This window comes from Mustela lutreola, chromosome 12 (genome assembly GCF_030435805.1).
Source record: "Mustela lutreola isolate mMusLut2 chromosome 12, mMusLut2.pri, whole genome shotgun sequence".
Lineage (NCBI taxonomy): Eukaryota > Metazoa > Chordata > Mammalia > Carnivora > Mustelidae > Mustela > Mustela lutreola.
Window position 1 is genome coordinate 20,534,051 of NC_081301.1, and position 12,049 is coordinate 20,546,099.

The 12,049-nt window shown below is 52.3% G+C and overlaps 1 protein-coding gene across 1 annotated transcript in view; it reads right to left on the reverse strand.

Annotated features, from left to right (window-relative positions):
* Window positions 1-8,768, reverse strand: part of SNX30 (sorting nexin family member 30) — a 110,077-nt gene extending 101,309 nt beyond the window's left edge. Inside the window, exon 1 of the mRNA XM_059142953.1 lies at window positions 8,277-8,768. Within this exon, the coding sequence (XP_058998936.1) occupies window positions 8,277-8,432 (156 nt within the window). The 5' untranslated portion in view covers window positions 8,433-8,768. The remainder of the gene's footprint in view (window positions 1-8,276) is intronic.
* Window positions 8,769-12,049: the final 3,281 nt, after the last annotated feature.

Sequence of the window (12,049 nt, forward strand, 5' to 3'; positions counted from 1 at the left end):
CTCCGGCCCCAGTCCGCACACCCTCCTGCCAGCCACACACACACACCCAACTGCTGCTGTGGCGGCCAAAGAGAGGAATTCTGTGGGGTGAGCGACGCGAGACCACATGAAACCCCCCATGCCTCATAAACAACACGAGTCCCTCACACACCAGCCGGTGCGCCTCTGCCGCGCTGTCCTGCGTTTTCCCGCAAAACATCTGTCCGCTTCCCTGTAACCTCCACTAAAACTCAAGACTCCCCAATGCTAAACGTCTTCCCTCAACCCTGTTCTTCCCTCTGGCCGCCACCCTTCCTGTGACCAGTGCCACACCCCTGCTTCCCACACACTTGTCTGCTCGAACCTCAGGGACCACACCTCAGCAACCGCCATGTCGGCCGCCCCCTCGGGCTGGAGCTCCCGGGGTTAGGCGACCGTATGCTGAGGAAGAGCTTCCTGGGAGCGGCTTCTGGGCTAAGCCTTGAACTCTGAGGAGGCTTCTGAAGGTGGGGCTCAGACCCCTCCGTCCTGACTCCTGTCCTCAAACTGCACCCTAATGGTCTTCGTGCTCGTGCGCGCGCTCCGTGAGGGCGGCCAGGTGTCCCCGCTCTACCAAAACGAGGCATCGTGACATTTTCTCATCTTCCGTCCTGCAGGCCACCGCTCCAGCAGAAGCCAGGCCAACACCTGCCTAGGGGCTCGTCACTGCCAGCCTCCAATGTCCCCAGCGCAGACCGTGCCATCCGCCACTCCGAACCCCTCGAGGGCCGACTCCTGCCTGAAGAACAAGAGCTGACCTCCATGTCAGCGCGCTCAAAGCAGTCTGGGGGCTGCCCGCTCCTCACTAATCCCCACCCCCAGGCCCTCAAAACCCACCCCAACACATGACTCCACTCGATCCCACTCCAGCGGGCACAGGCCTTTCCCATCTCGGGAGCTGTGCTCAGGCTTCTCCCTCAGCCTGTGGTGCTTTCCCTGCCTCGCACCTGAAAGGCCCCTCAGACTTCCAGGACTGGTGAAAACAGCCCCTCCGCCGCCTCAGCTGGCTGCAGACGTGCGCCCCGACAGTGTCGCTGACCAACAGGAACGAAGCCCCCCTCTTCAACAGTCCCAAAGTAAAACTCAACTCTCACTTCACCTTTTAAGGTCAACTTATCTCTCAGTCAATATATATTTTTTTAAGTGTCAAGTGACAAAACCCAACTGAAAAGAATGTCAGTAAAAGGGAATTCACAACCTCCTGTAACTAAGCAGCAGCGCTGGCTTCGGACATCACCGGCACAGGCGGGTCCAGGATTCGAGGGAGCCACGGGGCCTGCCCCCCCCCTTTCTCTCCCAGCTCTCCTCTCCTCTCCGGCCTCTTCGTGAGCCCCTCTCCACGTCGCAGCAAACACAGGTGCACAATCTTACAGGAAGAGACACCCTTCCCCCAGCGGCCATCCGAGCAAATCTAACGAAGACTGTTAGGCTCTCCTAGAGTCACACGTCCTCCAAGGAAGCTATTTTGGCCAACGGAAGATGCTGATGAAAGACCAGAAGACAGGATGAGCAGAGGAGCCGGGGAGCTTCTGTCTCTGCCCGAAGTCTTCTGCTCTGGTTCAAAGAGCATCCCCGGCAGCAGCTGCTTCCTCTCCTGGCCTCTCCTCCTCAGGGGACCCACCCTTGTGGAGCCGCCCTGCCATGCTTCTAGTTCCAACGGAAGCGCAGAAGGGTTGTAACATCACCTCGTCTTGCTGACCCTCCGGCCCTGAGGGTGACAGCAGTTTCCTGCTGTTGCTGCTCTGTTAATCTCACCATCTTCTGCTTGATTTCTCGTGCCTTCCATTGCCTATGTAACTAACTCCCTGCATTACAGCCTTTCGGTTTGAGATACCTCAGAGGTTTTTCACCCTGACGGGCCCACGACTGATACAGACGTAGACAAAGAACAGGCAGAAATGCCAAAGGAGATATGAAGAGTACAGCCCCTAGGAGTAACCGCCGTCACCACCTCCCATCTATTAAAGGCTCCCCACATATCAGGCACTACTCTAAGTGCAGACTCCCCACAGCCTCAGGTTGACCCCGTGCCAGAGCTGCTCCTGTTTCCTCTTTACAGATGAGGAAACTGAGGCTCAGAGAGGTTAAATAATTTGCTGTCGCAAAGCCTGTAGGTAGGCAGCGCTGGGATTCAAACACAGCCAGCCAGGCTCCGGCGCCTGGAAGCAGAAAGTGCTTCCAGAAGGAGGGTGCTCGACAGCATCAAGGGCTGGAGGAAGAGGAGGTCAGGCTAGCCCAGGACGGTGAAGTGGCTACTGGATTTTGCAAGAAGGAAGTCACGAGTAAAGTCAGAAACCAGACAGCAGTGGGCTGAGGCCTGAGCGAGGAAGACAAGAAGGGCCCACCATGCCTTCAAAAAGTTGCACTGGGAGGAGTCACAAAAGAGATCCTGAGACGGGGAAGAAGAAAGCCTCACAGCAGAGTTTCCTTCACTCCTCCTTTGTTTTACAAGTGAGAGGTGACCCGCGTGTTTACTGATGGAATGCGCCAGGGGAGAGCGAGCGAGCCTGAGGGCACAGGAACGAATGAGGGTGACGAACAGAGCAAAGGTCTCTGAGAGGCCAGACAGGGCGGGCCACGCGGTCGCAGAGAGGCCTAGAATCCCGTCTGTCTTCTCTTCAGCAGAACAGGAGGGCGGAGGAGAAGGACGGAAGGTGTGAGGGACAGAGAGAAGCTTCGGGTCCGGGGCCTCTGTGGAAGGGACTGAGTGCCCAGCACCGCTGGGGCCCCAGCTGGGGTTGGTTCCCATGAACTGACCCCGGCAGCGATTCGCAGGCTGTGTTCGCACCCCAGGTGTAGGCAAAAGACCTGAACCCGCGGAATGATCCAGGGTGGGTGTAGAGGAAGGAGAGCAAGGGAATGGAGGCCGGGACCCGGCAGGAGGCGAGAGGAGCGGTGCACGGGGAAGGAGCTAGGCGAGCGGAAGCAGTCAGCGAACAGGTGCAGTCGGTCCTTGCTGACTGGGAGCGGGGAAGGCAAGAGAAGATGGTGTCTCATGGCACTGACTCAAAGCCCAAACCATTCCGGGTATTCGAACGCAAGGGTGTGGCCGGCAGAGGGCAACTGAACTGAAAAAGAGGTCAAGGTGTGTGGAAATAAAGTCAAGGAACCAATAGTTTTGAAGGTTTGAACAGGGTCTTTTTTTTTTAATATTTTATTTATTTAATTGACAGGCAGAGATCACAAGCAGGCAGAGAGGGAGGGAGAGAGAGAGGAGGGGAAGCAGGCTCCCTGAACAGGGTCTCTTGAGGGGAGGGTATTATTTGAGAAGACAGTGAGTTGAGGGCTAGGGATTTTTTTTATTATTATTTTTATTTATTTATTTGAAAGAGAGGCGGAGGAGAAGCAGCCTCCCCATGGAGCAGGGAGCCCGACGCCGGGCTCAATCCCAGGACCCTGGGCTCAGGACCTGAGCCGAAGGCAGAGGCTTAACCATCTGAGCCACTTAGGCTCCCCAAGGTCTAGAGATTTTAATGAGTTAGAAACAACAGGGAATGAAAAAGTCATGGAAGTCCTGTAAAATGGACATTTGTTTCTGCTTGTCCCCCATTCGTTCATTCCTCCTTCTATTAGCAGCGTCCTGATTCTGCTTTGGAAACCACCTCCATCCTCCCCCAGCTCACACAGGGCTCCTAAGATACTAACAATATTCTCTCAAGCTGGGAGATAGGAGGAACAGGAGTATTTTTTGTTCTTTAAACTGTATAGATACATTTTATCCTTTAAACATTTTATGTACTTTATATGTACATTTCACCATTCAAATGCACAGACCTACAAAACACTTCCTTTCTCCGCGCTCCAAAGATAAGGATCTGCGTCAGGTCTGGGCAATCAGTTAACAAAGCTTGGTTCCAGTGCCTGACCCAATTGAGGCTCCCGAGACACCAGCCCAGGGCTTTGGCTGGGGCTATCAGGAAAGAGGTACTCTCTTTCTGCTGAAATTGTGAGGCTTATTTGTAGAACATATCCCTTTGCTAGCCTGAGAATAAAACTAACACAGAAGAAAGCAGAGCCAAGAGACGGAGAGTGACAGATTTCCGATATCATTTGAATACCTAGCTCCAGCCACTCCTAGCCCCAGCCAAACTATCTGGGGCTTTTCAAAGATTTTTTTTTTTTCTTTTGCCAGTTTGCATTTGGTTTATGGCCTTTTAACTAAAAGGAAATGAATTTCAGTGCAATAGCCAAATAAAGGGCTCTCAATTCAACAGCCTGCATGACCTTTTTCAATATGTAAGTCAGATCAAGTCCTCCTTCCACTCAAGACCCTGAATGTGGCCTCAACGCAAAGGCCAACATTCTCAGGATGCCCTATGCGACCCTCCATGGTCTGACCCTCCCCTCTCTGCTGTATGTCAACAACTCTCCATTGTCCACTCTGCCCCAGCCACGGTGGCCTCTGGGCTCTTCCACAACACACCAGGCAGATGCCTGTGAGCCTCCAGCTGGACACTCCTCCAGACATCCACTTGCTAACTCCCTCCCTCACCTCCTCCACGTCTCTAAAATCTCCAGTTCTCAGGAAGGCCTATCCAAATCTTCCTCCCACAGCCAGTAATCGTGAACCCCCTGCCCAACCTACTTCTTCTCCCTCCCATAGCATGTATTACATAACATAGGACATACTCATTGACAAGTACCCAGTGAGGGCAGGGGTCTTCAACTGGCTGACTCCGCTTAAGTTCCCGGAACAGTGCCTGTCTCCTGGTAGGCCCTCAAATAAGTGACTGACCAATAAAATGACATGGGCCTCCAGGGAGAAGAGCTTGGCTTGTAAAGGGCAGTGGGGAGAAGGGGACACCAACCCCCATCTCCTGATCCTGATATAAGCGGAGTAGGGGACGGAAAGACACCTCCACTCCGAAGACTCTGGGAGGAGCCATCACTGAAAAGGACAAAGAAAGTAGGTGGAAGAGTTGAGTGGAGAGGTTGAGGATGTGGGAAGGTGTGTTAACCACAGCTGGGCCTAGAGTGGGCTCTGTGTTGGGAGGGACACAGAAGCTTAGAGGCTGAGCCGGGGGAGAAGTAGCCCAGAGTGGTTTGCAGATGAAAGAGAGACAAGAGTCAGGCCAAGTGGTTTATTTACATTTTAGGTGGAGATGAAGGATGTAGTGATAGAGGGCCTGGTGAGGCATGGAAAGAATTAGTCCTAGCAACCCTTGGAAGATCGGAAGGATTCTCCCATGACTCCAAGGTCTGAATGATTTTAGAAGTTAGTGGATGAAAAGCCATCATATTTGGTTGTTGTTTCCATCTCCCACAAGCATCACAGACACCACCCAGAAGTGTCTGCCGGACAAAACCATGAGGCTTCCCCATTCTTGGCAACATCCTGGGTCCACAGAAAGCAATTCCCCTCCGTATAATACAACAACCCTGTGCCATGAGCAGCCTGTCAAACCCTCATTCTCCAAGCCCAGAACAGACTCTGAACCAGGCATCCAGGGTCACAACTCCATTGTCCAAAAAGACGAGAAAACAGGTTTCTTTTCAAAGACAGATCACAAGCACTCAGCTTTCCTACCTGTCCTCCAATGACCCCCATGCTCCGGGGCAAGAGAAAGAGGCCAAAGTGAAGGCTTCCTTCTACTGGTCCTGACTCACCTCAGTTGAATGCTAGCTTCTCTCTACAGAAATTTCCCCACAGTCACTAGAACACACGTGCATGCCAAGATTCAAGGAAAATGTTACTTCCAGTCAGGGAAAGAAATTACATTATTTAACCTCTAAGGAAAAGTGGCTTACTATAAATCAGGCCCTTGGGAGTGATGTCATTTTGATGCTTCTTACAGCTGCAAGGAGACTTATTAAATATTCAATAATTAATAATAACAGCTTCAAGATGGTCTTTCTCACATGACTGTCCCTGTAAAGAAAGCCAGCAGCAATTAGACCTGGGCCTGACTTCCCGCCCACCAACAAGCTCTTAGTGGTACAAGGCATTTGTCCTGCCAGTATTTATTAGGAAAATGCCCATATTTCTGAGACAGCTATCTGCCAAGAATGGATCATTAAGCCAATGTGTAAATCACTGGGGACACCTGGCTGGCTCAGTCAGAAGAGCATATGACTCCTGATCTCAGCATCATGACTTGAGCCCCACACTGGGTATAGCAATTACCAAAAATAAGGGTAACAGTAGCAATAATAATATTAATAATAAATACAAATCTTTAAAAAAATAAATAAAATAGGGGCGCCTGGGTGGCTCAGTGGATTAAGCCACTGCCTTCGGCTCAGGTCATGATCTCAGGGTCCTAGGATTGAGCCCCGCATCGGGCTCTCTGCTCAACGGGAAGCCTGCTTCCCTCTCTCTCTCTGCCTGCCTCTCAGCCTACTTGTGAGCTCTCTCTCTGTCATATAAATAAATAAAATCTTTTTAATAAATAAATAAATTAAATAGCCATCGGCGGCAACCAGCATTCAAGATGGCTCCCATATTTATACCACCTGGTATTCATACCCTCTTCCCACTTTGTACTAGCATTGGTCTGTGTGACAAACAGAATATGGCAGAATTATGTTGCTTCCAAAATTAGCTTATACAAGAGTATAGCTTGAGTCCTGGGATCTCTTGCTCTCTTGGACCACTTGTTCTGGGGGAAAGCTAGCTGTCATGTCAAGCAGCCCAATAAAGAGGAGCTAAAGCCTGCCAACAGCCGAGTGAGCGAGCTTGGAAGCAAATCCTCCCCAAACCCAGCCTTCAGATGACCCAAGCTCTGGTCAACACCTTGACTGCCACCTCAGTAGAGACCTGAGGACAGAACCACCCAGCCTAGCTGCTCCTAGATGACACTACTGATCCCCACACACTATTTTCAGTACTAAATTTTGGAGTAATTTGTTACACAGCCATAGGTAATAAATTCACTATCCTGAGAAGGAAATCAGAAGGTTTAACTTCAGTCCCTGCCCTACATGCCTGTAGGAACAATTTCTTAGTCTAGAAGAAAGCAACAAATTATTTATCCAGTCACTCAACAATTGCTTATTGAATGCCAAATATGTACAAGGTATTTCCAAGCAACACAACCCTTCATATAGTGTATCATCTATAAAATAAAGAGAAATAATCACAAGCACCAACACACCGACCTCAAACTGCCCAATCCATTGGTTTCACTCGCTTTTTAAGTCCTTTTGCTCTACTCTCCACTCCTGGCTTTCATAAACTCTTTAAGGTACACCAAGTTCCCCTCCATATCTATCTTGAGTCCTCTGTGCCCTAATACACTCATTTTTACTGTACCACATGCCCTCCAATCTATGGGGTAAAGAATTAGGTCGTCCGATCCCATTTAACATTGGGATTAGGAGAAATTCATTTAGTATTTTACCAGGAAGAGGGAATCCTGATCACAAGTGTTAAGACCAATTCTAATTTCTGCAATTAGTGAGTAGGTGGCCACAGCAGGGCTGACAGAATCACAGCTCAAGCTCTGGTCACAGCTGAAATGGGGGGAGGGAAGGAATGCCGCCCCTTAACCCTTCGCGGGACTCTGCGGTCTCTCAAAGCATCACCAGAATTATGCTGCTCTAAGAAAATCAGGAGCCTCCTCCGGCACAAAGAAGGTCAAAGGGCGAGCTTTCTTCCCATCAACCACAAAAGGGGCCTCTGCCAAAGCTAACCAGTGTGGAGGGCCTTCAGAGGTGAACCGAGCCCCAGACGGAAAACCACAGCAAGACTCTCCCCTCGCCGGCTGGGGTCTGAGTCAGGTGACTCCACAGGGCACACAGCAAACCTAAACAAAGATCACTCCCCACATGACAGAGCGTGGGTTAAATGACTGGCAGTAACACCAAGGCTGCCAGTCCTACCACGGAAAACCATTAACTCTTGCTCCTTTGCAGTCCCAGCAAAGTGGAGAGCTACAAGTTACCCAGCAGCTCAGCCTTCCGGGATGCTCCTGGAGGAACCTGGGACCCCCCCATCCCAGGACACAGGCGCAGGGCACCGCACACCCGCCAGCGGCCCCAACACGCGGGCAGGACCCCTCCCCACCAGCTGTCACTGGCGCCCGCGCCCCGTCAGAGCCAGGCATGCCCGCCCCCTCCCGCCGCTCTCCGCGCCGCTACGACCCCGCCGGGGCGGCAGGGAGGGACGCTTTTTCCAAAGGCGCTGGAGCCCAGGGCACGCTCGCCCCCGGGTAGGGGCGCCAGGGTGGGCGCGGCCCGGCGCCCAGAGGGAGCTGCGGGTCCACCATCCCCCGCGAGAGCGTAATGCGCCTCCCGGTCCCCAGCCCCGTGCGCCCCACCTTGTCGCCGAAGCTGCGGGCCATCAGCAGGTCCGGGCTGGGCGTGCTGTCGCCGCCCACGGCCTCCTCGCTGCTGGAGCCGGCCAGCGGGTGCGGCATGTCGAGCAGGGAGTGGGGCCCGGTGGACGGCAGGCCCTTGGGGGGCCCGCCCGACATGGCGCGCACGGCTCGGGACGCGCCGCCGCCGCTTCCTCTAGTGCCCGCCGCGGCGGGCTCCCCCAGCGCCCGCGCCCAGGCCCCGCTCGGCCGCGGTCGGTCGGAGGCCCTGCACCGGCCGGGCGGGGAGCCGCCGCCGCCACCCGCTGGCTTGTCTCTGGCCGCACGGGGCCGGGCCGGGCCGGGCTGCGCTAGGCTGCGCTGGGCTGCGCTGGGCTGTGCGGGGCTGGGCTGCTCCGCACCGCGTACCCCCTCTCCGCGCCCGAGCCCGCCGCGGTTCGCTCGCACCTCGGCCCGGGGCGCCCAGCCCGCTCCGCCACGCCGCCCAGCCCGCTGGCGGCCCCGCCCCCGCGGCGCCTCGGCCGGCCCCCGAGGGTGGAGGAGGCGGGAGGGGAGGGGGACGGGGAGGCGCGCCCGAAGCCCCGCCCCCGCCCGCCGCCCCGCAGGAAGTGCGCGCGGAGCTCTCGGCCGCTGTCCTCCGCGTGGCCGGCCTTGCCTGCGAGAGGCCGCCCTGGGGGGCGCCGCGCGTCGTCCCCAGACAAATGTTTAACGGAAATCAGTGGTAGAAAAAGACGTTGGAGCATCCTGTTCCATTCCACCTGCGTTTACCGAGGCGTCCGCGGCCGCCACGCGCGGGCATGGGGGCTTTGGGGCCCGCACGTGAGTCGGGATCTTCTGGCCTCGAAGATAACCCAGAATGGAAGGATTGGCGCCGCGCATTATAAGAATGGCATAAAAGCCTCTGAGACGCAGAGGAGCTGGGGGACATGGGGTGGGGAACCTAGAACGGAATTCAAGGATGCAGGGAGAGGTTTCTTCCCAGGCGCTCCGAGATTCCCAGGCCATCTTGCTTCTGCAGTGGAGCCCGCTGTGTGTAAGGCTAACCTCAGTGAGCCTCAGAAAAGACAGCGCTACACATGATGTATGATTCAAACTCACACCTTCACCCTGCTGCCCTTTGGGAGAGCTGTATTTTTCCTGCGTCTGTGCTTCCTTTCCAGGCCTTTGGCTGAGCTGAATTCTCATATTTATTTGTTAGAGTGGAGATAGTCAAGGCGTTACGTGACCTCTTGGGGGTGGCAATTCACCTCCTTTTCCCACCTTACCTGGTTCTCCAGCTTTTTTTCTTAGGACCAGGTCAGTAGAGGGCATCAGTCCGCACAAGAAAGAATGGCTTCTAGCAAAATAAAGGGCAGGGTGGCTCACTGTGAGGGTGTAATTTTCCTGTCGATTTCCAACCTCTTTAGGTCTGTCCAGTTACACCTGACAAATTTTGAAGTTGGAATTCACCGTGTTCTCCGCCACATCTTTATGGACAAAACAAGTTATACTTCAGCAGGAGGAGAATGCAGAGAGTTGAACCTGATCCAAAATATCACTCAGAGACCCACTGAGCTTACTTTACCTTATTTCCCCGGTGTAATTCGCTGGGCCTTAGTCCTCAAGTAATCATCTTCTCTCTCCCGGACGTGGGTCTGCCTTGGTAGGGGAAATCAGGATTCAGAGGGCACTGGCAACTATTTTAAATGCTGCCTCTGTCTACCTCACAAGAATGTCAAAGTCTGGTCTCCTAGAGGTGGGTAAAATTAATACTTTTATATTCAAGGGTTGCTTAAGACTACCACGGACCCTATGAATTGTTCTAATTAGCATCAAAATAAATAGCATGGCTATAAGGAGAATCAGTGTTCTATAGATGGATAACACAGGTGTCTCTTACTGGATAGTGCTACTTATTTTAACAAGCTGGCCACTTTAACCTAACAGCTTACTTTATGAAGACTCCACTCAGCTTTCTCCTCAGGTCACCAGGGAAGAGTGAAAAGAGAGCCACATTTGGACTGCTGCCAGTCACTACAAGTGTGTGACCATGAGCAAGTTATCTAACCTTCACGAACCCATTTCCTAACCTAGAAAGGAGGAGGGAACAGGTAATAACAGCTGCATTGGTGGTGGTTGTGGAACAGCATTTTCAGTAATTAAGGAGCAAAATGCTCATGTAGAAGAGACATTCCCTAAATGTTCATTCCCTTCCTCTCCATCAGGTTTTCTCTGCTGTGGTTATAAAATGATAATCCTAGAGTGTTCATAACTGAATGTACTACACTCCAAACTCCTCTATTTGTTTGGGTCAGACTTGGGCCATTTTTCTCTGCTCCTACCAAAAACAAATAGCCCCCAGAAAACCAGAGTTCCTAAAAGGCCATATGAAAGAGTTTATTCATTTATTTTCCCGTTTCCTGGTTGGTCAGTGGCATCTGGCCACAACGATCCAGTGGGTAGTCATCAAAACTGAAGAAAGTGAACTTCTATGGAAAACATTTTGGTATGAAGTTTCCACCATTCAAATTTAGCCCAGGACTGCCTACTCACACTCACCACTTCCTGTTGTATTTCAGTGTTCCTTGTGGTGGGAAATTGTCCCTGAAATAACGTTAAGTGTCCTAGAGTATGTAACTATGGCTCCACTGAAAGTTTTCAGAGCAACATGGTAGGAAGGAAGAAACGTGAAGTTTGTATATCTGACAAGAAGGTTGTAGTGTTTGTCGGAATTTCTGGAGGGAAGCTTGGATCTCTAGGGCTGAGCTGTGAGGAAGAATGAACTGGATGAGATGTGCCTGGGGATACCGGGGAGATGCCACCAGGACCTAAGAACACAGGATGGGGTGGGCTTTCCATGAGCACCCAGACTGCGGACCTCAGAAACAAAGCAGAGTCCCAACAAAGCGTTCCCTCTTTCTCTCCCCTGGTACAGCATGTGCTTAGGCCTTATTCATGTTTGTGTTAGCTGCTTATCCTCTCCTGGTTTTTTAATACAATCGTAGCTTTATTTTATATGGCATCCCAAAGCCTGCCTCAGAATAACACCACCACTTCTGAAGTGGACGGCTGAGGAGGACAAAGGAGGTTTTCAAAGAGCTTTCAGCGTGACATGTAGAAAGCCACAGAAGGCTGTCTCAAACAAGAGGGGCCACTGAGAAGACACCATCGCCAACACAGGCAAAATTGTGTGGACAGTTTAATTCAGCCAGTGATGTCCCAGGAAAAAGCGAGGGCCAGCAGGTCCACTTGAGGCCAGGATCTGAAGAGTTTTGCAAACAAGAAATTGGACCTTGCCCCAGAATAGGAGAGAGGCTTGTGGGTAGTGATAGGATCACTTTATACTTCCATATCAAAACTCCTGGCCTCAAAAGCATACAGACCCTCTGGCAGTGGATAATGCGACACAGACTGTGAAGTCTGTGCCTCAGATCCACCTGTGAATTTGTCAAAAGGCAAATTTTTGGACCCCACCCAAGAGATTCCAGGCCCAGCCTGGAATCGACATTTTTCCACAAACCCCGGGGTGATGTGGATACTGGTCTATACGCTGTACTCCCAGAGACACTCTCTGAGCTCCACCCCTCGCTCTAAACCGTAAGATGACATTCCAAACCACCTTTGGCAAACAGCATTCTTAAAATGCTTGCTTTGGAGAAATTTCCTGTTTGCTGAAAAGTTTAAAAGACAAATTTCTCTTACAAAATTCTATCACAGGGACCTTCTGCCCTAACCGTCTATGGTTCCTTTCCTGGAGCATCTACCAGGCACTTAAAACTGGGGAGAAGAGCGTAGAT